Source organism: Taudactylus pleione, unplaced genomic scaffold (genome assembly GCF_031769625.1).
Source record: "Taudactylus pleione unplaced genomic scaffold, aTauple2 ptg000408l, whole genome shotgun sequence".
NCBI classification, from domain to species: domain Eukaryota; kingdom Metazoa; phylum Chordata; class Amphibia; order Anura; family Myobatrachidae; genus Taudactylus; species Taudactylus pleione.
The window spans coordinates 9,391,649-9,418,911 of record NW_028284810.1 but is presented as its reverse complement, the minus strand read 5'-3'; the positions used below and the strand labels follow the sequence as shown (position 1 = coordinate 9,418,911).

The 27,263-nt window shown below is 43.0% G+C and overlaps 1 protein-coding gene across 4 annotated transcripts in view; it reads left to right on the top strand.

Annotated features, from left to right (window-relative positions):
* ACSL1 (acyl-CoA synthetase long chain family member 1) overlaps window positions 1-20,306 on the top strand; it is a 98,020-nt gene extending 77,714 nt beyond the window's left edge. For all 4 annotated transcript variants that reach the window (XM_088447001.1, XM_088446998.1, XM_088446999.1 and 1 more), the window contains exons 12-21: window positions 3,179-3,313; window positions 3,423-3,557; window positions 4,081-4,176; window positions 5,827-5,899; window positions 6,845-6,933; window positions 7,019-7,135; window positions 12,377-12,520; window positions 14,439-14,540; window positions 17,901-17,972; window positions 19,111-20,306. In XM_088447001.1, the coding sequence (XP_088303127.1) occupies window positions 3,179-3,313; window positions 3,423-3,557; window positions 4,081-4,176; window positions 5,827-5,899; window positions 6,845-6,933; window positions 7,019-7,135; window positions 12,377-12,520; window positions 14,439-14,540; window positions 17,901-17,972; window positions 19,111-19,251 (1,104 nt within the window). In that variant the 3' untranslated portion in view covers window positions 19,252-20,306. The remainder of the gene's footprint in view (window positions 1-3,178; window positions 3,314-3,422; window positions 3,558-4,080; window positions 4,177-5,826; window positions 5,900-6,844; window positions 6,934-7,018; window positions 7,136-12,376; window positions 12,521-14,438; window positions 14,541-17,900; window positions 17,973-19,110) is intronic.
* Window positions 20,307-27,263: the final 6,957 nt, after the last annotated feature.

The following is a 27,263-nucleotide window of genomic DNA, read 5'->3' as shown; positions in this document are numbered from 1 at the left end:
GCCCGACAGCGCTGGAAATCTCGATCGTCCTAAGGTAAGTATCTACTAACCTAACACCCTAACCCTCCTTAGGGGTGCCTAATCCTAACCTCTCCCCTCCCCCCCGTACCTAACCCCCGCCCCCCTTCCCCGCTGCCTAACCCTAAGTCCCCCTGGGGGGTGCCTAGCCCTAAGTCCCCCCCGGGGGTGACTAACCCTACCCCTCCCTCCCCCTAGCCTAACCCTAACCCCCCGGGGGGGTGCCTAGCCCTAAGTCCCTCCCCGGGTGCCCTAAACCTAACCCCCCACCCCCCGCAGCTGTCCGCTCGCGGCGCTCGGCATCCCTTCCATTGGGATGCCGGACGCCTGTCTCCCGGCGTCGGGGAAATGTCAGGCATCTACATCTAGACGCCCGGCATTTCATCCCTTGCCGGGATATAACAGTCGGGAAGCCGGCTGCCGGTATTAAGGCAGCCGGCTTCCCGATTGTATAACGTTATTGCTGCAATGGAGTTTGAATAGGAACTATTAGTGGTGCCATCAATTTGAAACCTTGATCCTGGTTGTATGGAATGGTGACCCATATGTTGGGAACTTAATGCTGTTATTTCCTCAGGTATTGTATCTCCAACAGTCCTCTTTTCTAAGATTACACTGTATAAGGGATTATGGCACATCTAGTGGAACAAAATTTTACTTACATCGTAATCTTTAACTTTCTGGGGTGTACTAAGGGTAAAATGCGGTTTGCCACATTCCCCATATGTTTCAAGCTCCGGCAAACTTAACTATCTGGAGCTTGTACATGTCAGATGGCATTGCCTATGGGTTCTTTCTGCAGCATTCCCCTGAGAGGGAGCCAAAGGATTCCTTCTTTGATACCACCCCCTTTACGGCTTGCGCAGGCCGATGGCCGCACATTTGCAGTAGAACTCGAAATTCATAAACCCGGAAGTCATCACAACACAAATGACCGCTCTTATCGGAAGAGTTGTTCTTAGAGTTTCTGTGCACAATTATTCATGCATATGGCATTAATAAACGCTGCTAAGCACGCGATAAGAGGAGGGATGTAATATGTGCGGTGTGATACATCCTGCTCAGTGTTCTCCCCAGAAATTTTTTCCAGCCGGGTGGCATCAAGAATTAGCCGGGTGGGGCATTTCGCAATTATGCGCGCGCCGAGAAAAGTGGTATCTCCCTTACCATTCCAGCCTGACAGGTCTCAGGATGCTCCCCCACTGGCTCTCAGTCAAAAGTGCCCATTGTGCAGTGTCTCCTGTAGTTTTCCCCTTTATGCATTGCCCCCTGTAGTTTTGCTTTGCCCCTATGCAGTGCCCCCAGGCTCAAGTAGTGCCCCTATGCAGTGCCCTCAGGCTGAAGTAGTGCCACTATGCAATGCCTCCAGGCTGGTCCCCTATGCAGTGCCCCCAGGCTGAAGTAGTGCCCCTATGCAATGCCTCCAGGCTGGTCCCTTATGCAGTGCCACCATGCTGGCCCCTTATGCAGTGCCCCCAGACTGGTCCCTGCCCAGTACTTCCCTTAACATGCTCGACGCTTGCGCTCCTGCTGCCTCTCTTTGACTGGATCTAATAGATCCAGCAGGCGTGCAGGGCAAGTTCCTCACGTCGCGGGTGACTTCACCCTCGCAGTGCATCACTGGGAATGCTTGCCTCTGAAGCGATCGGAGGTTTCTTTAGCCTTCAGTTGCTTCAGAGGCCAACGTTCCACAGCAGGGGTCGACTAGGATTACCAGGAATGCGGCAGGGGAAAGTGCTGGGCGGTAGGCTGTTTCTGCCGGGCGATGCGCCTGCAGAAAATAGCCTGGGGAGAACACTGCTGCTCTCAGTCTTGCAATGTGCTTTTACCATTTTTAATACGCTGATTTCTTTAGTCTAATTATAGGAGAGCAATATATAAAAATCTAATCTTGTTAAAATGCAGAATTCCAGAAATCAATGTTTTTGTTTTCAACAGAGTATCAGGACACCTGGCCTGGGGTTCAGTAGCCATATAAAATACACCAGTGTTTCCAGTAAAGGCTGTATAACTTCATTCATCGTTAGAAATCTGACCTTAAATAACACCAACCCAGAATAAATTTCTGCTCTGACATTAATATTTCCATTTTGTAATTAATAATTAGCTGATTAAGGCAGCTCCGATGTGGGAGCGTAATCCTTTGACAGGTAATATGTTTTGTTTGTAGTGTTGCATATAGTAATAATAATAATGTTGGGTGTTCTGCCTAAATCTAGGCAGTGTCTAGTGTACACCTAGAGACAGTCAGCAGTTGGTGCTGTGTATTTCCTCCTACTTGTCATTATAGAGAATCCCTGGCTTCTTCCCACATGGGCTGTACTGTGTATACACTGACAGCTCTCTTGTTCAGTACAAGTAGTTTCACATTGCAACATGCTTTGTAAAGTAGAATTACCGGTAATGTGATAATATAACTGGAGTGTTCATTCTGCACAATCTAGAACCACTATGCCTTTTTATAGCCAAACTTTTTCTGGAAAAGCATCACAAATGGAGGTTTATTGTGGGTTTTTTTTGGTGGTTTTGTGTTTATTGTTCTTAAAATATTATGTACATGCACCTGCATCTTTTAGTTCTCCATGAGCAGACATTATTACTATCACCCAAGGGGGCACATTTACAAAGCTGTTGCGCTTTTAAGTGTGTTTAAGCGGGAAACTTTAGATCTGCAATAATATTCAAAGCAAAACATGCTGCAAATTTCCTGATTAAACGTTCCCCAAGGTGTTACTGCGTCATCACTTACATGATATACTGTTTAAGGGGCTGGAAAATGCTTATTTTGCCCCCAGATGTACAAAGGTATTTATTTGACACATTGAACAGGTTTGTATTGACGTGTTACCAGGACACACAAGTGCAGTATTTTTATATACTCTAGCATGCTGGCTATCCATTATGATTGGATATTTTTTGGATATGCTCTGAACCATGCTTTTTTTTTTTTTTTGTGTGTGTGTGTGTGTGTGTGTGTGTGCATTTTTTCCGAATTTACGGTACACATTAATCTTTATGAGCCAATATACTATCAAATTATCTGGTTCCTGTAGATCATGTTTGGATAATCAGTGTTCTACTGTATGTATCTTGTCGTGTTGGGGTTTGTTCATTTTTAAACCCCAAATAAAGCAAGGACAAATTTTTTTATTTTTTTCAGTGTGTAGCACTTTGTCATGGAGCAAAAATAGGGTACTTCCAAGGAGACATTCGGCTGCTGATGGATGACTTGAAAGTTTTACAACCTACCATTTTCCCAGTTGTTCCTCGATTGTTAAACAGGATGTTCGATCGAGTAAGTGACTTAATTGTGTTTTATGATTACACATACATATATAGAATAGTCAACTCCCCTTTTTTATATGTTTTTATTTTATTTCTTTTATTATGTTTATTCCCTCTAGGTCTTTGGACAAGCTAATACGACATTGAAACGTTGGCTGCTGGATTTTGCTTCCAAAAGAAAAGAGGCTGAGCTCCGTAGTGGGATTATCCGAAAGGATAGTCTTTGGGACAAACTCATATTCCAAAAACTTCAGGTAAGGACCAAAATCCAAAAAGTAAGATCATTTCTCAGTAGTCTGCCTTGTAGGTCGGAGCTTGAGGACAGGGAGGGAATATGCTGACGCGTGTTTTGAGCCCCACCTCGTCTGGTTACTACAGGTCATTCAGTATTTACTATAGTCTGAGGCACGTGTTTATCAAGGTGTGGTCTTAAAATGAAATGCTGTGCTGTTTTTTTTTTTTTTTTTCTTTTAAGCATGGTAGAGGAATAGGCACACTGTTTATATTGAATGTCTATATAATTTATCTATACCCATGTATACTGAAGCATTTTTTTTGCTTTTCACCTGGCAATAACTTTGTCTACCTAATGTGAGTTGAAATGGATGAGATTATACAGATGTATTGGCACAGAACAGGTGCATCTGTCAGTGTCATGGCATAGAAGTTTAAAGTGTTATCCTCTTTGTTACCTACAATAGAGAAACAAATGATCTGATGAAAAACGCAGCAAATATTCAGGCTATTGTAATTTCTCTAATTTTTTTTTACGTGTAGGACAGCCTTGGAGGAAAGGTACGACTAATGATAACTGGAGCAGCTCCAGTTTCTCCTACAGTGTTAACATTCTTACGGGCAGCGCTTGGCTGTCAGGTGGGTACATTTTTTAAATATTTTGATTTGTCTTTATGCAATTGGCTACATAGTTTGCACACTCAGCTGGTGGAATGTGGCCGTAGGTTTCCCCAGTTCCCCCCCACACGCCATAAAGCAGAGTGCAGTGACAGTTGGTGTTCCAGCCTGTACAGTCAGTGACGTGCAAGTTTACAAGTGCTGTGTATTTTAATTGATTTCACTTGGGTGGTGTAAATCTCTTCCAGACAAGTAGGGGTTAATCTTATTATTAGTAGTAAGTAACCAACAAATTGAAAAACATAAATTAAATGGAAAACGTTGTAGATCACACAAATATATAATTTCTATGGCGTATTTGTGAGTTTTGCATTAGTTAATGATTATTTAGCTGCAAGCTATTATAATATACAAGGGGTTCGGTATTTCTCGACTGTTAGAATGTCAAATTTGTCACTTCGACATGGTTATATTGTCAACATGTTCAGCATGTCGACACACTAACAATGTAGCGATTCAGTTGTTGCGGAGGTAATTAACGCGGCTTCTGTTGCTAATCTCACAAGACTGCGGTTGTGGCGGTAAGTATGTCCATAAAAATAATCCTCAACGTAATGTCGGCATTTGCAGATGTCGATATGTTGGCTGACATTTCAACAATGTTGACATAACTAACATTATGAATGCCGTTTTTGTGACTGTCGACCTGCTGACCGCATCCCATTGTAAGTATTGTATAGCGTCATGTGAGAAACTTGCATTGTATCTGCAGATGTGTCCTCATACATCTAGCCTCAATACGCCATGCAGAGCGATTTGCCTGTCATGAGTGAGCAGCTAGGTCCCATGCTACTCTGCTAGCGTCTTTTTTTGAGAGAGTGCGTCTAAGATGCGACTTGGATACACCAGCAGACTCTGCTGATTAATTTGAAATGTGACACTTGTATATCTGTGTGCACCTGAGTCTATATATGAAGCACAACAGAACTTGGAATTAAAAAAGCTGCAGTCACTACATTGTAGCACTTCGTATACAGATTTAGAGACTCAAGCTGTGTATCCACTAGATGATATAATAAACTATTGAACGTTCTCGTTCAGTCGTTCATTATATCGACCAGTGGATATGCCGTCAACGACCAGCGATGCGTGCTCCCGCTGGTCGTTGATGACTTCGCTCATCGCCTGAACCTGCTGTCCACCTTGACTATATCGTCCGGTTGTGCAGGTTCGGGGATGAGGGTGTTGACACTGAACGATATCGTGAATGATATCATTCAGTGTGTGTGCTCAATGTCGTTAAGGACATTGAGCACACCACTGCCGGGGACACAATATCGCGAATGGAGCGAATCGTGTAGTGGATATGCGCCTTTAGTCACACACGGATATACAAGTGTCACACACAAAATTAATCAGTACAGTCTGCTGGTGCATCCTAGTTGCTTCGCATTGCAACTTAGATGCAGTTTTGGTGAATAAGATGCCTGGAGCTAGCAGAATCTCACAGGACCTGGTACGCCAAGAAGGGCTTTTTAGCTTGACTGCAGTCTAGATGTATAAGGACACATCTGTAATCAATTTGTAGAGAATTTAAGCACCAAATACAAAATACCCCGTCACTTTTTTTATTTTTGCACATTTAGATTACAAAATGTCTTTCTTTACCAGTTCTATGAAGGATATGGGCAGACTGAATGTACTGCTGGGTGTTCTCTGAGTATTCCTGGAGACTGGACAGCAGGTAGGGAATGTGATCTATAATGTGACATATTCTTCTTTTCCTCTCCATATAGTATCGTACATCTATTTGGCACCAGGTACATATTTCCAGTTTTCCACACAGGCAGTTGATGGGGAAATTTTGTTGTGAACAACTCTGTTATCACCAGGGTGTTACATATTGACTAATGAAGTCTTTGCATCAATGGTCGGTCATTAATGATGAGCTCCCTAACTGTGTTCTGTAAAAATGAGACATGGGGTTAAATTTACCAAGATGGGAGTTCTATTTAAAAGTGATGTTGCCCATAGCAACCAGTCAGATTCCAGGTATTCTCTTCTAGAAGGTGCTAGATAAATGGGAAGTAGAATCTGATTGGTTGCTATGGGCAACATCACTTTTAAATAGAACTCCCATCTTAGTAAATTTACCCCATGGTCTTTGTTTACATGGCTGTAATCTTATATTAGCCATCCAGAATTTAGCTCCCTTTTATTTATTGCTACAGGGACTTGAGGCATTTTTTATGCTGACACAAATATAGAAGAATAGTTATCAAAAGTTGTTTTGAAAATATATTGTGCATAATACAGTCCTTGAACTCGTGGTGGTGTGAGACCACTGTAACAATAGCTCACACTGCTCCCTCTGGTCATGAGATGCTACTGCAGCCAACCAAAAGATTTCAGCAAGAAGTTGGTGAATAATGAAGACTGGGAATTGGAACCAAAATAATGATTCTCCCAAACTACACCACCCTAAAATACACTGCTATTCATATTGGGGAATGTAAACTCCATACAAATATGGTCCGTAGTTCCGGTTGTTTTAATCTGTCTGTTTCCTACACTCTATAATAGTCTGTGGTGGGTAAGCATGGCCTGCGTCTTGGTAATTGCTAGAATCCTAGAGTGATTCTTGTCCATACCCCACTAATAAATCCATGCTGGTGACTGTGTACCTCAGGTCATGTTGGAGCTCCTATGCCCTGCAATTATTTGAAGCTGGCGGATGTAGAGGACATGAATTACTTTGCTGCAAAAGGAGAGGGTGAGGTGAGTACACTAAAGCTATTTGTACACTGAAAGTCTTCAGGGTACCAGAATTTGAGTGTTTAAAAGTAATGTTTTATCTTAACAGGTTTGTGTCAAAGGGTCAAATGTTTTTCAAGGGTACTTAAAGGACGAGGAGAAAACTGCAGAAGCCTTAGATCAGGATGGCTGGCTGCACACAGGGGATGTTGGTAAATGGTTACCGGTAAGTAACGTAGCCAATACGTTTTATTTATTTATTAACAGTTTCTTATATAGCGCAGCATATTCCGTTGCGCTTTCCAATTGTAAACATTAATAGAACAAAACTGGGTAATAACAGACATATATAGGTAGGAGGGCCCTGCTCGTAAGCTTACAATCTATAAGGAAATAGGCATTGATACACAAGGATAGGTGCTATATATTGCATTTGGTCCAGCCAGAATGCACAGTTCTTGGTTGGCTGCATGATCCAGTCACACAGGAATGTCGACCAAATGTCATGAGGATGTGAGAGAAAGACAATGTGTGAGATTGTGTGTGGACTGTAAAAAGGGGATGTAATTAGATATGGAAGCTATGAAGGTTATGTGGGAGGTTCTGGAATTTGATAAGCTTGCCTGAAGAGGTGAGTTTTCAGGGATCGCTTGAAGGATTGGAGACTAGATGAAAGTCTTATTGTGCGAGGTAGTTCATTCCATAGAGTGGGTGCAGTGCAAAGAAAGTCCTGTAACCGTGAATGGGAGCAAATAATGCATGAGGATGAGAGATGCAGATCTTGTGCTGAGCGGAGAGGTCGGGTTGGGAGATATTTTGAGATTAGTGAAGAGATGTATGTTGGTGTGGTTTGGTTAATAGCCTTATGTGTAAGTGAAAGTATTTTGTATGGAATACGGTAGAAAACCGGCAACCAATGGAGGGACTGACAGAGCGGGGCAGCAGAAGAAGAACGTTTTGCAAGGAAGATAAGCCTTGCAGCTGCATTCATAATGGATTGTAATGGTGATAGCCTGTTTTTGGGAAGACCAGTAAGGAGGCTATTGCAATAGTCAATGCGGGAAATAATAAGTGCATGGATTAGAGTTTTTGCAGTGTCTTGTGTGAGGTATGGTCGAATTTTGAATGTTTTTTAAGTGTATGTAACATGATTTTGAGACGGATTGAATGTGGGGAACAGAGGACAGTTCAGAGTCAAGGATGACACCAAGGCAGCGAGCTTGTGGGGCAGGGTGGATGGTCGAGGTATCAACAGTGATAGAGAGATCAGGTTGGTAACTGTTATTGGCCGGTGGAAATATAATTAATTCTGTTTTAGAAATATTAAGTTTCAGGTGGCGAGAAGACATCCAAGATGAAATGGCAGAAAGACATTCAGTGACACGGACCAATACAGATGGAGATAAATCTGGAGAGGATAGGTAGATTTGAGTATCATCCGCATACAGATGGTACTGAAATCCAAAAGAGCTGATTAGTTTGCCAAGAGAGGTGGTATAGATTGAGAATAGCAGAGGACCTAAGACAGAGCCTTGCGGTACTACAACTGATAGAGGTAGCGAAGAGGAGGCAGAATCAGAAAAATGAACAGTAAAAGAGCGATCAGATAGGTAGGAAGAAAACCAAGAAAGAGCTGTGCCCTTAAGACCTATGGATTGTAGTGTTTGTATGAGAAGAGAGTGGTCAACAGTGTCAAAAGCAGCAGAGAGATCTAGAAGAATTAGGAGTGAGTAATGGCCTTTAGCCTTGGCAGTGACAAGATCATTTACTACCTTAGTCAGTGCTGTCTCTGTGGAGTGTTGGGAACGAAAGCCGGATTGAAGTGGGTCCAATAAGTTGTGTGAGTTTAGAAAGTGTGTGAGGCGGGTGTAGACAAGTCTCTCAAGTAGCTTGGAGGGGCATGGGAGCTGGGAGATAGGATGGTAATTTGAGAGAGTACTAGGGTCAGAATTTTGTTTTTTCAGAATGGGAGTAATCACTGCGTGCTTGAACAGTGATGGAAAGTTGCCAGTAGAGAGAGAGAGATTACAGATTTTAGTTAGGGTTGGGATAAGCACAGGAGACAAAGCTTTACTGATTTGTGAGGGTATAGGATCTAGAGGAGAGGTAAGAGAGTAGGAGGATGAGAAGAGTGTAGATACTTCATCTTCGTTTGTGAGATCAAATGAGGAGAATGTGCCAGAGGGTTCAGGTAGGGAATTGAGCAGGTCACTAGCTGAGGAAGAGCCTACTATTTCATTTTGGATTTTATCAATCTTGTCCCTAAAATAGGAAGCAAGATCTTGTGCACAGATAGTAGCAGGTGGTTTGGGTGATGGAGGGGTAAGAAGCAGTTTAAATGTATTAAAAAGTCGCTTTGGATTAGAAGCTTGAGCAGAGATTAGAGATTGCCAAACAAACATATTTCCAGTGTCCAGAGCAGTACGATAAGAGTTGTAGATAGTCTTGTATGTGAGGAAGTCACTTGGAGTATTACACTTTCGCCACTGACGTTCAACTTTACGCGAGCGTTTTTGTAGATGCCTTGTTAAGCTAGAATGCCACGGTTGACGTCTAACTCTACGTGGTGTGTGATGGGTAGCTGGAGCTACTTCATCGAGGGCTTTTTCTAGAATCTGGTTTAGGTGTGATGCAGCAGTCTCAGGAGAAGTGAATGTAGAAATTGGCGAAAGTTGTTGTTTTAGAGAGGTAGATAGTTGTTGAAGGTTAATGGCATTAATATTTCTACGGGTTTTGGGTTTAGGTTTGGTTGATTTCAATGATGTTGATGTAATGGAGGAGAGTGTGCAGGTGATAAGGTTATGATCTGAGAGAGGGAAAGGAGCATTAGTGAAATCAGAAACTGAGCATAGTCTGGTGAATACAAGATCAAGACAGTGGCCCTCCTGATGAGTAGAGGAGTCAGTCCATTGGTAGAGGGCCAAGAGAGGAGGTTAGAGAGAGTAGTTTGGAGGCATGAGGAGATTGTGTACTGTCAATGGGGATATTGAAATCACCCATAATGATGGTGGAGATGTCTGAGGATAGAAAGTGAGGGAGCCAGGCAGAAAAGTGTTCCAGAAATTGTTGGGGTGGTCCAGGTGGGCGGTAGATAATAGCAACTCGCAGAGAGAAAGGGGTGAAAGTCCTGATAGAATGCACTTCAAATGATGTAAATGTGAGTGAAGGTACCTGTGGGAGAACTGTGTATGTGAAAGATTGGGAGAGTAATATTCCTACCCCACCTCCTTTACAAATACCAGGCCTGGAGGTGTGTGAGAAGTGTAGGTTACCATGTGAAAGTGCAGCAGGGGAGACAGTGTCTGATTGTGTAAGCCATGTTTCTGTTATTGCCAGAAGGTTGAGGTTGGTTGAAATAAAGAGGTCGTGGATGGATGTTAGCTTACTGCAGACAGAGCGTGCATTCCATAATGCACATTTTAGTGACTTGGATGGTGAAGGGAGGCACGCAATGTTTGAGGTTAGCTGGATTTATAGTTCATTGTGGGTGTGGCATGTGGGTTGGGCCTGGATTTGGTGATATGTCACCCGCTAATAGAAGCAGCAGGAGAGATATATAAATATAATTGTTGGATTTGTCCGAAAGATTTTTATGGCGACAGGTTGTAAATGTTATTTTCAGTGTGTGTAGATAATTTAAAAGCTCATGTGTGTTCATAAGTGGAGAGTAGATTAAAGAGGCAGCAATATGTACAGAAGGGTGAGCTGCAGGAAGAGTAAAGGATGTAGTAGCCTTAGAGTATTCCATGGAGTGAGATTATAAAAAGAAGTTTTTGATACATTGTCTTTTTTTGTGTTTGGAAAAAAGAAAATTTTCTAAGTAATGGGTTTGTAATTACCTGGTCTTCAATGTTATTTAACTGTTCAGAAAGCACACTTGATTTTAACCACTTAATGCATAACCACATCAAGCTGCTACCCTCAGCAAGCTGCCCTAAGACTGAATGTTAACAAATAGTATGCCTGATTAAGACCCTAGCTTACATCTGAGTCAATTGGTCAGCTGGTTGAAATGCAGATTGATCAGTGGACATATATTGCAAAGTTTAAGTAAACAGGCAGTATGGCACTATAAACTATGCTTCAGTGATCCCCATCCAAACTCATGACTATGGCTAGCAAGTCAAAAAAGATTCACAGACATTTAAACAATACTAATTACAAACATGTACAGCATTAAACACATACTTTAAATACACAGTTAATTTTGCATTAATGCAACTATAGATTAGGAGTTGTGGTTTGCAGGATGTCAAATAATATCACATACATTGCCTAGACAGCTGATGGTGCATGGGGGTTAATGCAGGCTCTGGCAGTTGTACTCAGCAAGGACAATCACATGCATTGCCTAGACAGCTGATGGTGCATGGGGGTTAATGCAGACTCTGGCAGTTGTACTCAGCAAGGACAATCACATGCATTGCCTAGACAGCTAATGGTGCATGGGGGTTAATGCAGACTCTGGCAGTTGTACTCAGCAAGGACAATCGCATACCTGGGATGAGTAGAGACAGATAAGTCCATATTCAGTGAGATTCATGCAGAATAAATGCTATTTAACTGTTCAGAAAGCACACTTGATTTTAACCACTTAATGCATAACCACATCAAGCTGCTACCCTCAGCAAGCTGCCCTAAGACTGTATATATAATATCTGGGATTTGGAATGACAATCTGTGTCGCTTTTTGATCTTTTTTCATTATTCTATATGAACTAAATTACCAAAGATGTATGGCATAAGAGCACACCTCTGGGGTGGATGGATTGGTTAAGAAGATTAATTCCTCCCAACTGTCCCAATTTGAGAGCTATTATGTGGTGGGGAAGTTCCAGCTTTGTCAGGTGGCGGGGAAGTACCTCCTGTTTGCCACTAGGTGATTTGGGTGCCTTACATACCTGCCACTGGTGCACAGCCTAGTGCATTTCAGTGCTAGACATGCCCCCCACTGTCCCACTAGGACAATCCACCGAGTGCTGTGTGTGACACCTAATGTTCTGTTTCGCAGAATATTTTAGAAGATATAGGACTAAAGTTTGTTTTGGAGGTGTTTTTTTATTTTTAGAATAACGTCTGCAGTTGGTAACAGCTCTTCAGTATTGGTGTTAACGACTTGCTGAACAACAAAAGTGTCCTAGCACCACTGAGAGGCTGCGAAGGTCCTATTACTGCTGTGAATTCATGAGCTCATGGCAGAACTAATATGTTTTATACACGATCTTATCCATATTATAATGTGCACACTATACCACAGCACAGGGTTCTCTTTCTTCATGTATTAATGTCATTTAACAAGGTACATACTTATAAGCTCAAGCAAACCAAAGTATAAATGATATATAAATATGATACATGTAGGTAAAATGACTAATTGACTCTGCAGTTACAATAAGTTGGGGTGTAGGTGCTTGACTAAATCAAATTCAATATTTGTATGTATTATGGACTGTTTTCTCTTTTACAGAATGGTACTTTGAAGATCATAGATCGGAAAAAACATATATTTAAATTAGCCCAAGGTGAATACATTGCACCCGAGAAAATTGAAAACATGTATACAAGAAGCGAAGCAGTGGTGCAGGTGTTTGTATATGGAGAAAGCTTGCAGGTACTGTGAATAGCATATGATGATAAGAATTAACAGCGCTCTAGATCTCTTGTTAGAAAGCCTGTTGTAATATCCCTAGCAGCTCCACCACAATAGAGGTATCCCACCTCTACATAGACATAAATTATAAACACATTGGTGGTGCGCTCTGGGTTATGCTAACTGGGTGGTGTGTGGCGGAGTCCCAAAAGTTCCTTAATGTCAATCTGTAGGTGGAATGTTCTTTATCAACCGAACAACCACTAATGTCTCAAAAATGTTCCTTTCCCTAACCGGGAGAGTCTATAATTATGTCCACAATATTTAATCAGTCCTCATGGTAATCCAAACATGAGGGGTCCTGGAGAAATGTCTTAATAAATCTGTGGGATGTGTGTTCTTATATAGTACAGTCTCAAAGTAAAATGTCTTTCTTAATTGTGTAGGATGGGTGATCTGCTTTAAACGTGACCTCTTCTCTCTCCTCTCCACCTCAAATGTAATGCATAGGTACAGTATCAGGAACAGGGTATACACGATCATGTAGGTAAGTAAGTGATGGATGTACTTACCAAATTAGTATGTTCCTGCTGGTATCACTCGTACCGGTGCTTGAAGAGGTTGCAATGGAGAGGGGGTGATATGTATTGTATAAAGGAGACTATGAACTCCAATGGAAATAGAGATACTTTTATTCCATGGTAAAAATTGTTGAGACTCACAGGAGTCTTGAACAATAAATAAGGGGTAAATGGTAAAGTCCCAAAATATGCAATGCACATATAAGTTAACAAAGTTCGGTGTGTAAAAAGGGGTGTGGCCCAACGCGTTTTATCCAGAAAAATTAACTTTTTCCAGGTGCCTACCTTTCTCTCTGTTCCCTCTTAAATATGCTGTCCGAATGTTGTGTTCTCGTTGCCGCTGTTCGCGCCCACCGCACTTCCGGGTTTGTGGTAGTGTCATCGTCGGCTGGAGTAACCGGAGTTTCAAGCACTAGTGTGTCTGATGTAGTCTCCGTTTTGTGTAATACACATGAGCGGACTCCGGCAGCCATTTTGGTGGGGATTTTTTTACTAATGTTTGAGGATATGGGTATTGCGGCGGCCATTTTGTTGGTGGAATACCCTGTTCCTGATACTGTGCCGCATTACATTTGAGGTGGAGAGGAGAGAGAAGAGGTCACGTTTAAAGCAGATCACCCATCCTGCAGAATTAAGAAAGACATTTTACTTTGAGACTGTACTATATAAGAACACACATCCCACAGATTTATTAAGACATTTCTCCAGGACCCCTCATGTTTGGATTCCCATGAGGACTGATTAAATATTGTGGACATAATTATAGACTCTCCCGGTTAGCAAAAGGAACATTTTTGAGACATTAGTGGTTGTTCGGTGGATAAAGGACATTCCACCTACATATTGACATTAAGGAACTTTTGGGACTCCGCCACACACCACCCAGTTAGCATAACCCAGAGCGCACCACCAATGTGTTTATAAATAACGTGAATAGCATGGCTGTAATATATCATGGCACAAAAGCAGGGCCATGACTACAGCTGTGTCCGGGGCAGAGGCCCAGGGTAAAATTTTAAATAGCGGCGCAAGGAATGAATATTTTACATCTGTTTGGTAACAGCTGAGGGGGAGGATGGGGGTGTCCTATTTCCTTCTTGCTTCAGGTGTTAACATTTCTAGTTTTGACTCTTGTCTAAAGATTATATATATATATATGTGTGTATGTGTGTGTGTGTGTGTGTGTATATATATGTATATATATATGTATGTATATGTGTGTGTATGTATATGTGTGTGTATATATATATATATATATATATATATATATATATATATATATATATATATATATATATATATATATATATATATATATAAAAAATTATATTATAATGTGTTTCTTGCCTCGTTCTCAGGCTTTCCTTGTGGGAATTGTTATCCCAGATCCTGAAAATGTACTTAACTGGGCAAAAAAGAGGAAATTTGAAGGTACTTATGAGGAGCTGTGCAAAAATAAGGTAGGTGTATATCTAGTAGGTCCTCCTATAATTTGGTGCAGAATTGTTGGGGGCAATCGCTATGGCTGTCATTACAGCCTAGACACATTTTGGTTTCTGTTGCAGTGTAACCTTAGGGGCAGACTCAATTAGCAGCAATGCTTTGTTGGAACATTGTGTGCCCCCATAACGCGGGTTATCCAGGCAGGCTAACCAATTGTTTTTGCTTGCACCCCTTGGTGTTGGTGAACGTTTATGGTATTAATGTTCCAAAGTGCCTCTTCTCACTACATATGTCCTGTTACCCTGGCAACATCATGATGCTTGGCAAGCATGGATATGTCATGGTACACCTGTCTATTGCCATACGGCGCATGACGCCCGATGCAACGGAGATGCTCCAAGAGGAGTAGTATACCGTAGTTTTTCTTGTAAATTGTGTGTGTTATTGGCATCAGACGCAGTGACACACCACTCTGTGTACTAGAGACTGGGCTGCTACTTTAACCGCACAGGAATTAGTTCTAAACATGTACAGTGAAGTCACAGATGAAGCACAACGGAACTTGGCGTGAAAAAAGCTGCAGCCGCACATCCAATTGATCAGTTCAAAGTAGTTTTGTCACATCCAGTTCTTTTATGTGAATAAGACGCACATTTTAAACGAGAGACACTTGATGCGGACAAGTCGTCCAGGACCTGGCACGCTGAGAGGGGCTGTTTGCAGTGACTTCGGTAAGAGTGTATTTGTAGACATCCAAGTCCATTAATAGCTTCTTGATTCAAAACCCTAAGGAACAATGAATAACTCTCCCTAATTTCTGTCTGGAAACACCTATCCATGTGTGTGTGTTTGGGGAGGGGGGAGGGAGAGGCTGAGGTGACATGGCATATATTGGGTACAGTATAATATAAGATAATGTGAGGCTACAGTGCTAACTACTGCCACAGTAACAGTCCTGACCTGTTCAGTGATTGCCATGGCTCCTCTACCATAATGCTAAGTCTGCGTGAACCATGTGCTCCATGGGCAGAATGGTATTGCCGCTCTGTCTCATGTTCCCTTCTCAGCTGTCCCAGACTGATGTCCCAAGCCTCTGCCAGCACATTGATCTGGATGTTTCCTTCTGGAGAAGAAGATTACGTCTATTTTTGTGGCCATAGTTCCTTCATTGAATACCTCCTTGTGTCACACTGATGGTTGAGGAACATTACAAATGTTCTGTTGTCCAAGCTAAATTTAAGACATCTTTGAAGAATGTGTGCACCAGAGATGCCAGATTTCTTCTGTATGTGAAGGAGCTCCATGTCGGCCCACCTCTATTTTCCAGGGGTCATTCTTTTTCACTGGGTGTGCCCCCCTAGCCTGTCTTGCGCGAATCTTAATTCAGCAGAGACCATATGATTTATTTTCTTTTTTACGCAATCCATTAGGATTGGCTCCTTCTGCAACAGCCTAGCTGCTGCTATTAGATGAATTTGGCTGACTGTCCCTTTTTCTGTTTTGATTGGGCCATATTGGACAAGAACACAATGAACACAATCAGCCAGACAAAAGCTGCCCTTGTTAATGACATGTCTAAAGCTGGGTACACACTGGCAGATATATTGGCCAATCAATTGATCGACCAATATATCGGGTGCCTGTTGGCTACTAGCAATATGTCTGTGAATGATGTTGTTCAGTCATATCGCGTTGGCTGTGCTGCACAGCTGATGCCCAACATATCTGCAGAAATATTGGGGCATCATACTGTGAGTATGAGCGGACATGCCCCCGGCCAGCGGGACCTGCCCTCCTCCAGAACACAGATGATGGTTGTTCAGAAAATTGGAGGCGCTGACACAAAATTTTAAATATGTAGATGGTCTTCTCTACATAGGGAAACTGACTGTCTGCCTCCAGCAAAACAATAAAAAGAACACTCATAGGAGAGGCAGAATTGGACTTTTATACTTCTAGTCAAAACTTCTTTCCTTTCTAGCCTTCTGCAAGTGGTGAATTAATCCTAATGTCTACTGCCCTGCAGGGAGATTCATTTAGGAATTACTTTAAACCTGTAATAATGAAACCATAAAATGTCAGTAATTGTGCTGAGAATTATTCCAGCATCTGGTCCTTTCACAATAATCTGAATTCTCTGATCACTGTGAAATGCCTCTCAAGAAGTATCCTCAGGAGACCTAAAATGAAAGCACAAAAGGAAAATAGCATAATACTGATATAGGCCCTCATTCAGAGCCGTTCGCTATTTGCGGTCGTTCGTTCAAAAACAAGGGGTGGCTATTCAAATGATCCGTTCGCACATTGCAGTCTGTTCACACCTTTAAGTCTGAACGAGCGAGCAAAACATACGCTCGTTTATTTGATAAAAACGCCCCCTGGCCGCTCGCACCATACGTCTTGTCCGCTATTTATTAGATTAATCGAGTACATCGTACAGCGTATGAACTGCTCGCTATTCTTGTGGTTGGTTTTTTCAACCGCTATTTTGCGAGCAGTTCTGAGTTTAAAAAAACCAAGTGACGTGGTCAATGACGCTGCTGGATTAATTATGCACACCCTTAAAACGCCCGTTTTGACCTTTAAGCAGGCCTGCGTTCGAATTCCACTCCCCCGTTTTCAAGCACCTTTCCCTGTTACCACCCACATACGCCTCATTCTGTCACTCAAAATAGCAGGCACTCGCTATATAGCGTACAAACGATTTTCAGCCGCACTGACTGGTTCGCGCATGCGTACTAAAAACCGTACGCATGCGCAGATGTGCAAACATAGCTCGGAACGAGCGTACTGCCGCTAACGAGCGGCTCTGAATGAGGGCCATAGATCAGTATTGCGCTATTGTTTTCCTTTTCGTTTTTTTAATGGTCATTTTATTGTTTCATTATATTCATGTGAGTGGGGTCACTTATATTTTTAACAGACTGCTGCTAGAAGTGTAGTGCCCAAGGACTGGCTACAATTTTTTTTATTTTTTTTTTATTACTCTTTAAAAAAGGGGCAAAGATATTCGCACAGTTCCCAGTATGTATGACTGAGCCATCACTTGCACCGATACATTTAGAATTGGTGGTATTGTCACAGCCTTATTCTCATACCAATAATACCACAGAGGTAATCTCCAGTCTCCAAGTACCACCAGCAGGTCATGTTTTGTGGATTTCTTTAATCCTGCACAGATGAGTTAATCTAATTTGCAGGACCAGTAATGATCCCACCTGCTTCCAGACAGAAATCCTCACAACATGACCAGTTGGGAAAACCTGAGATTTGGGCAGCTCTGCTTTAGAAGCTCCTAAAAGAAATTATGCCCCCAGAACACACTACTAGCTTTCATTTTGAATTTAAGCACATCTTCATTTTTGTTCATTTAACAGGACTTTAAAAATGCTATTCTGGAAGACTTACTAAAACTTGGAAAGGAATCTGGTTTGAAAACGTTTGAACAAGTGAGTGAACCCTGTAACTTGATGTTGTCCTTATTAGATTGGCTAGTGTCCTCCCATGAGTTTGGGTAGATTTGGGAGTACATTTTCACAACTTGCTTATATGTGTAAGCCATCCTAATAAAGAACTCTTGTCTTGGGAAGACTTTAGCTAAGCAAGAGGAAAGAGAACAGGTCTAGTGATTTTGTTCCCTCTGACCGCTAATCCCCCTTTTGCATTTGTGTAGACCAGTGGTTGTAGGGGTGCCTCAGGTTGGTGTTCCAGGACCAAAATCAAATTATTTATGGTTTATGTGATAGGCAAAACCAATTACAAAAACTAATTACAGTATAAAATACATGGAGAAGCAGAAGCACAACCCTGTCCACCACATTACTAAACATAGGAATGACAGGTAAGTGTAATTTACTTAATTTAATAATTTTTGCAGAAACTGTTGGCCTAGGGGTGCCGTGAAACAAATGCTGATACTATAGGGTACCATGATTCAAAAAAGTTTGGGAACCACTGGTGTAAGACCATTGCAACTCGTCATTGGACAAGTCTAGTTGCTGAGCAAGCGGAAGAAGTTTTGAAATTCAAGTGCTGTGAAATTACTTGTGTGGTACCTTTCTTAGAAGGCTATCCCACCATTTATTTGAACCAAAAAGAAAAACAAAAAAACAAATCTTTGTGTTGATACAATTTGAATTCAAACTTCTCCTGTTTCTTCTGGCAGTAGAATTGGCCATGTTTATGCGTGGCAAAGGATGGGGTACACTACACATTGCGGAGATTATAATATAGTTTTGCACAGGGTGGTTCATTGAGGTTTACCTGATTTTGTTTTATTTATATTGTTGTTTTTTTTGTGAAATTTGCAATTTGTGGAAATGTGCGATCTCTCAGACTTGGTAAAGTTTAGTAAAGTGTTTTTAGTTGGAATCTGTTATGGGAGAAAATGTTGCCTATTTGAAATAAAACATTACCAATGCAAGTTTGGGTTTAGTTTAAGAGAGGTCAAATTGTATGGTCTTATTCAGTTATTCAATTGTAAAGGGTTTATGCATGATTGTGTGTGGTGGTTGTTTTATGTTTACATTCACTACAAGGCCTCAGTTACCATTAAGTGTTTCATGTTCTCACCGGTTTCTGTTACAGGTAAAAGACATTGCTTTGCACCCAGAAATGTTTTCAGTCCAGAATGGCCTATTGACTCCCACGCTGAAAGCCAAGAGACCAGAGCTGCGAAAGTATTTCCAGACACAGATTGAAGAACTATATGCCAATAACAAAGTATAATCTGCCCACCTTCATTGCCATCTGCTATCTATTCACAGCAAACAGATATGGCTGGTCATAGGAATTATATGGAAGACCTTTCTACAATGCCTTATCGTCGCCTGCGTTGTCATCTTTTGTACTGTGACCTAAAATCTTCAGGCCTTACAAATCATTGTCATTTGGACATCATATGAATGTCATCCTTTGGATTCATGTGTCTTCTGTCTCAATTGAACATTTCTCCCACTCCCTATTTAGTTTTATGTACAAAACACTTCTATTCGGGTCTTACACTTTTGTTCCAAAGCTCCGTCTTGTTGCTTGCCAAATCAGATCACTTTTCTAATAACTTGTAAATAGATAAAACAAAGTGCAGAAACAGGTTCCTAATTTTTAAAACCTCACGAGGTTGTCTATTCACATTAAATTATTACTACTTTAAAGTGATATTTTACCACTATTCTTTCTAAATGTATATTATAAATGATTATGCACTATCTGTACAAACAACACAAACCTATTTGTTCTTTAATTCTACAACGGAAATCTTTCCATGTTGTCAAAAAGCTGCTGAGGACTGGGAGACACTTGTTCTTTTTGCTGTCAGTCCAGTTAAAACTTTAAAGTGCAATTATTGGTGATTTGTCTGCCCGTGAGTTAGTTTTACATATAAGGGAAGGTCTAAACAGTTTGGGTATTTTCTGGGAGTCGGGGGTAAAGGCGTATTGTCATCACAAATTGTAAGGCTGTTTGAGGTGTCCTTGTACACTTGTTTTATAGAGAAGTGAGGCACAAGGGACTTGTATAAACAAAAGAAGCACAATAATGGTTTGCACTATGTAAAGACCTGTGATTTATGCTGATGCACTGTATGCTAGGGTGGGATCATTTTATAGAAAAGTAATTGCACAGATAGACCGAATTTTTATCCAAATGATGTGACTGGTTAATTGACTTTAAATGTTTGCTTAATTGTATTGATCTTGTACAAACCAAAGTCTCCCCAATCCTGGTTCGATTTCAGTCCCTTCCAAACAATGAAGGAAGATAAAATAAAAAATTGTATGAAGTAGTGTTCTGCTTTTTCCTTTTACAGAAAATATGCTTTGTTGATTTTTCCCAATATAACATAGTATTGTCTTCATGATCGGGCCTGATGTTCATTGAAGTATTAATATTTTATATAGCGCTTTTGTCTCGTAGGACTCAGTTGCTTTACAGACATTGTAATTATCTATTTCTATCAACTGAAACCTAGAGAGCACAATAGGCATATTGCAGGGTTGGTACAGACATTTTGGGAATTAGGTTTCCATGGGTTATATATCACTGCATTTTGATTTTACCCAATATGTCAGACAATGAATAGTGTTTGGGCCATACTTGCCTACCCTCCCGATTGTGGCTAGGAGCCTCCCGAGAATCGTGTGCCACTCCCGGTTCCCCAGAAAGGCAGGCAAGCCTCCCGGTGGCCACCGGCCAAACCTTCCCATCGTCCCCGTCCCGCGATAACCATAGACACTCACGCAAATTGTGATGGTGACTGAACCGCATCATTGTGGCCTCGCCCTTGCTTCACAATGCAAATTCATTTTTAGCTTGTAAAGAGGGGGCAGGGACACTGAGTCATGCCCCATGCTTCGCCCCTATGCTACATCATCGCAGTGCCATGCCATGCCCCTTTTCTGCCGCGACACGGCCTCCGCCATGCCTTCTGTAAGGAGGGAGCTGAAAGTCTGCAGTTATGGTTTGGGCCCTAAAATGAATATCCTGGAGGAGACTCCAGCTTATGGGAATGGATACGGAAGTGCTTATTGCAGTAGGTTTTATAAGTCATGGGTAATGTGGGCCCTGCTGACATCCTCTCTTGTATTCCGCACCAAGGATGTTGTTCAGAGTCTGATTTAAATGTGTTGCATTTTTATTTAGTGTGCATGCTCGTGTTTTCACAATGTGTGTGTTTTTCCAGGTGGATGTGCTTCTGTGTACAACTAGGGGGCTGGAATGGGGGTGCAGACACAGCCAAAGTGCAGCTTGGTGTAGTCGTGTTGTCACAAATAAAGACTAAAATGCTGGAAAAATGCAGCTGGCTGTAGGGGCCTGATTTGTGGGTCCTATAGCCCTGGTGTAAGTTGCATACTGATGACTGTCTGTCTGATTGGTCACACATGTAAAAACGTCCCTTTATACGGCAGTGCTCACTCATTTTACACAAATTAAACAATGCTTCATACTTTGCCACACGCTCCAAGCCACTTGAGTATTTAATATCTGCACTATCTGGTCATTAATTTTAATAGCATTTTCACACTCTCTCCTTCACTCGTATTCTGGCCACATCTGACCCAGGTACATGAAGAGGGAGGTGCTGGCACAAACTTGCTAATTCAACCTTTTTTTCCTAATGCAATTTGCTACTCTGAATCAGACTGGATAAAACTAGAGAAGGACTGTCAAACTCCGAATCCCAACCGGGCCGAATAGTCAGGGTCTAAGAGTGTGTGGACTGCAAGAAAAAAAAAAAAAAGTATTGTATGCAATTTTAAATACAGTATATAATATGCTCCAGACCCCATCCCCACATGACCTAATATAATGTGCTCCAGGGCCAACAAACAGTGACTTGCAGCCCATACTTATTAACTTTTCAATCATACTGCAAAACATAAAATGACGTAAATCGATCTATTGCAGAAGCAGAGAAATTGAGAATAACCCAGTACCCTGCCTGCCTGGCTGTTGTGCTTCCGAGATCCGGGCTTATGCAGCTCTGCCTGTCTCTCTGCCCCTTTCCTGGGTGCTAGCAAGCCTGGCAGTGACACTCACTGTGGCAGAGTCTGATGTGCCTGCTGCGGCAGCACAGCTGGGGCTAGGCGGTGGACCTGGTGACCCAATCACCAATTTGCTGATCACTATCATATTTTAGTCCAGGAAAGCCAACATGTTGGAATTCACCGATGCCCCGGCGTCTGGGTATTGGGGAATTTTGACAGTCCATATCTGATGTATGGGGGGCCATTAGTGTGTCTTGTTAACTGAGGTTGGGAAACAGGGATAGGCAACCTGTGGCACTACATATCCCAGCATGCTAAAACTGTGGCAAGGCATGCTGGATCTCTAGTTCCACAGCAGCTGAAATACAACAGATTGCCTACCCCTGCTCTAGAACTTCAAACACCCCTTCATATGGTATAAGTCTGGGGTTAGGTCAACAGTTACTGTGTCGTCATGCTTGGCATGTGACATGATAGGTCAACATGCTAATGTCCCTGGTGGCCCAGAGGCTACTTACCTGGTCCTGGCGGTTGTGTGAGTTCCGGCGATGACTAGCAGTGATTCCTGTGTGCGTTCTCCCCCTATCCCTAATCCTCCTACCGTAGCCTAACCCCTCCCTAGTGCCTACCTGTCAGCATTCTGAGAATGTAAAATGTCGATATTTCAAACTGCATTCTGTTAATGTCAACATAGTGCCTGTTGACATGTTAACATTGTGGTGTTGACAATATGACTGGAAACCAAGTCTGTAGCATTACAAATACAGTGTAAGCACCCTCTATCTGCTCATAGCCTTAATAATAATTTTGGTAGCTTCTCAAGTATCTAAAAATGTATTCTTTCATGATATAAATGGACAATCAAACCTTTCCCTGCAGAGTTTTGCTACACACATGCTGGGATGTAGTCAGGATACCGGCGGCCGATATCCTGGGTGCCTAAATCCCGACACGGGACTAAAGATAGGCGTCGAAATCCTGATGCCTATCATTAGCCCCACAATGAAATCCTGAAACCTGGCATACCGACTGAAGGGTAAGCCGGGTGTCTTAGGTTCCAGCCGCTTAGCGTTAGGAATCCTCGTGGGCACTTTAGGGGTAGGCATCCCTGGGGGGGGTTAGGGTACTTACCACCCTGTCGGGATTTTGAACTGTCTGACTTCTGCTGTCAGTATCTGTATTACATACCGATTCCTACACGCCATACCAAGCTTTCCTCCTCATGCAAGGAAATACATTTTGTTTTTATTCTTTATTGAAGCACAACAAAGTGAAGCAATTATAGGAAAATGCTTTATAACAATAACGTGTTGGGAGAATACCATGGCATATAGGTAACATGCATCTAGAGGTCAAAGGTAAAGAATACAACGCACAGAAAACTGTAGAGACTGGTGCATTCAGGTCAAGTATTCTGACTGCTGGAATTCTAGCAGCCAGAATGTCTGTAAGTAGAGGAGATAGGAGGAGGGTTAGATTTAAGCACCAGGGAGTGTGGCAGTTAGGGTAGTGAGAAGGAAAGGATTCCTACAGACAGGTTTTGTTATCCTAACCCTGTCTGGATTCAGAATGCTGGCATCCCACCGAGCATATACCATTTGAGAACAGCATAAAAGAGCCAATAGCCACAGCCATCGTAATGACCGGAAAGTAACAAACTATCTATGGTTCAACCATTTTTCAAAACTAAATAAATGAACATCTCTGAAGTGGCTAGCAGGGAGGGACAGGCACATTTGGAACAAACAGTAAGCGGAAAAGTACATGTAAAATGACCAAGCAGAACTGTATTCAGGATGGAGAATGCAAAACATTAAAAGTAAGTTACGTTGTACATAAGAGTTGTTCAAATGGCAAAACCCAGGGGTGCAACCTGGTGGCCACCAAAAAGCAGTTTATGGGCTTTGAATGGCAACAGACCCATATAATAAGAGATATGGTAAGAACTTAACCTTGTTATATCTATTTCTACGTAGTCCATAGGGTTCCACAGGATACCTTGGGGTATAGGCGATGGCTGCAGCATCGGCCACCACAGAGTTAAAACTCAGCCTCCCAGGATGCACTGGGGTCCCTCTCCTGTACCCTGCCCCTTAGCCAAGGCCATCAGTTTCGTAACAAGCCATAGGCCGGAGGAGGGGAACAAAGAGAGAAGAAAGACTGGAACACACAAGAATCACATTCTCACCAGACGCAGACTGGAAAACCAGTGACCAGATTAAAGTCCAACTGCAGTACAGGTGCAACAGGGCGGGAGTCCTGTGGAACACTATGGACTTTGTAGAAATAGAGATAACAAGGGTTAAGTACTTACCATATCTCTTATTTTCTAATTTAGGGTCCATAGGGTATCCACAGGATGTCCCAAAGCAGTATTCTTTTAAGGGTGGGGACGTTCCTGTGCTGGAAGGAGAATCCGCCGCCCGAAGGAAGTATCCTGAGATTCGAAGGTATCAAATGCAGAATACCTCACAAAGGTATGGACAGAAGACCACGTGGCTGCTTTACAAAGCTGAACAGCCGAGGCAACACGGCGAACTGCCCACGGAGGACCCACAGACCGAGTAGAGTGAGGTTTAAGAGAGGATGGTCCAGGAAGGCTCTCATGAATGTAAGCCTCAGAAATCGCCAAGCGAATCCATCCTGCCAAGGTTTGTTTAGTGGCAGGTCAACCTTTCTTATGGAAACCATAGCAGACAAACAGGGAGTCCGATTTCCTAAAGGAACTGGTACATTCAACATAAATCCTTTGAGCACGTACCACATCCAAAGAGGCCTCACCAGCAGAGAGGTCTGTGGGGAATTAAAGCCTGGTACTATGATTTCCTAATTAATGTGGAAACTAGATACCACTTTAGGTAGAAAACCAGAGCCAGTGCGAAGCCCCACCCTGTCTGTATGAAAAATCAGAAAGGGAGGGCGACATGAGAGCCCCCAAATCTGACACCCTTCTGGCCGAAGCAATGGCCAGAAGAAACACAGTCTTAGCTGTAAGTCATTTTAAATCCACTGAGCGCAGCGGTTGAAATGGCGGTCCTTGGAGAGCCCTCAGGACCACAGCCAAATCCCAAGGAGCCACTGGTGGGAGGAAGGGAGGCTGAATACGAAGTACACCTGGCATAAAGGTGTGGACATCAGGAAGTGTAGCAATCCTACGCTGAAACTAGACTGACAGGGCAGAAACTTGCACCTTCAGTGAAGCAAGGCGAAGACCATGATCTAAGGCTGCCTGAAGGAAAGCCAAAACCCTGGATATCCTAAAGACCTGAGGATCAGAACCTCTAGGATGAAACCATTCAAAGACAGTATGCCACACCCGGTGGTAAATTCTTGCAGAAGTAGGTTTCCTAGCTCTGAGCATGGTGTTAACAACAGAGCTTTAAAAACCCCTGGACCTCAAGAGGGCTGTGGCAACAGCCACGCCATCAAAGACAGATGACCCAGGTCCGGGTGCCGGCAAGGACCCTGAGACAACAGGTCCGGACGTAGAGGCAACAGTATCTGAGTGTCTACTGAGAGACCCCGAAGATCTGAGAACCAGTGCCGTCTGGCCCACGCTGGAGCTATCAGCAGAAGCGTGTTGCTTTCTTGCTTGAATATGCGAATAACTCGAGGAAGGGAAACTAGAGGAACTGGTACGCAAACCTGAAGGTCCACCTGACCGACAGAGCTCCTACCAGAAGAGGCCCTACGTCTCTTGTTCCTGACTCGTACACAGGTAGCTTGTTGTGTCGGGAGGGCATGAGGTCTATCTCTGGAAGGCCCCACATGTTCACCAGTTGTTGACATTTTTCCTCGTGAAGAGACCATTCCCCTGGATGCACGTCCTGACGGCTGAGAAAGTCTGCTTACCAATGGAGGACTCCTGGTATGAACACTGCTGATATGGCAGGGAGATGTGTCCCGCATTCTGGCTTGGGCAGAGGCCAGTCTGTCGGAGCTGCCCGATCTGACTGTACCTGCACGGACCTTCCGTGGAGGACATGTGATACTTGTTGGAGAGCCTTGAATACTGCAAAGTTGCAAGAGATTTATTGGAGGTGCAGATTCTGTTGGCGTCCACCTTCTCCGAAAGAAGTGTGGATCTGTCACTGCTTCCCAGTCTCGGAGACTGGCGTCCTTCGTCAGAAGGACCTAGTCCGCATTCCAAAAGGAGCGCCCCCTGTTCAGGTGAGCAGTCCGCAGCCACCAGGCTAGAGACAGACATACCTTCAGGGAAAGCACAATTGTTTGTGTCTTTATCCGATTCGGCAACCCATTTAATCTGTATAGGATCAGCTGCTGCAAAGGTCTGGAGTGGAACTGGGCATATTCCATCATGTCGAACATCGACAATATGGAGCCCAGTGACCTCATTGCTGAATGCACAGACACTCGTCGGTTGCGAAGGCAACTGCGTATTCTTGCCTGTAATGCAGAGATCTTGTCCTCTGTCACCAAGATCCACTGGTGTTGGGAGTCCAACAGGCCTCCAAAATGGAGCATCCTCAGAGAGGCTTTCAGTTTATCAGCCTGCCGTGATTCTACAACACAGATATTGTTAGTTGCAGATGGTTGCTGAAGGATTACTGGAGACCCTGCTAACAGTAATCTGAGACCAGTAATCCGAGACCTCCTGCATCCGCAGGTGAGCTGCCATGACTTTGGTCTGGCCACTGCGCGTCGAGTATTTACCAAAGGGCACCTGAAACTGGAAATGGCGGCTTAGCACCGCAAACCTGAGGAATTGCTGTTGCGCCAAGATAATAGGGATATGCAGGTAGGCATTCTGAATGTCCAAAGACACCATGAAATCCCTAGGTTCCATTGTCAATATAACGAAATGGAGGGTCTACATCCTGAACCAGGGAACCCTCAAAGACTTGATTAGGGACCTGAGGTTGGGCTGGTAAAACCCATTGGGTTTCTGTACCAGAGATTTGAGTAATATCCCATTCCCTGCTGGGATAACGGAACAAGCACTATAACTCCAGCCTGGAGCATAGATTGCAGCACTTTCTGGAGTGCCATGGCCTTGACCTGATCTGATGGAAGGCCTGTAGTGAAAAACCAGCTTGGAGGTCTTCGCCGAAAGGAGAGGGCGTACCCCAGAGAGACCACTTCTCTGACCCAAGTGTCCATGGTAGACAGATACCAGCACTGGATGAACTGAAGTCCCCCAACGGGAGGCCCGTCCCGTCAGGCTGAAGGCTTATCGTTTGACTTGGGAGCAGGACGTCTTGTACTTTAAGCCTGCTTCTTTGGCTTGGCAGATTT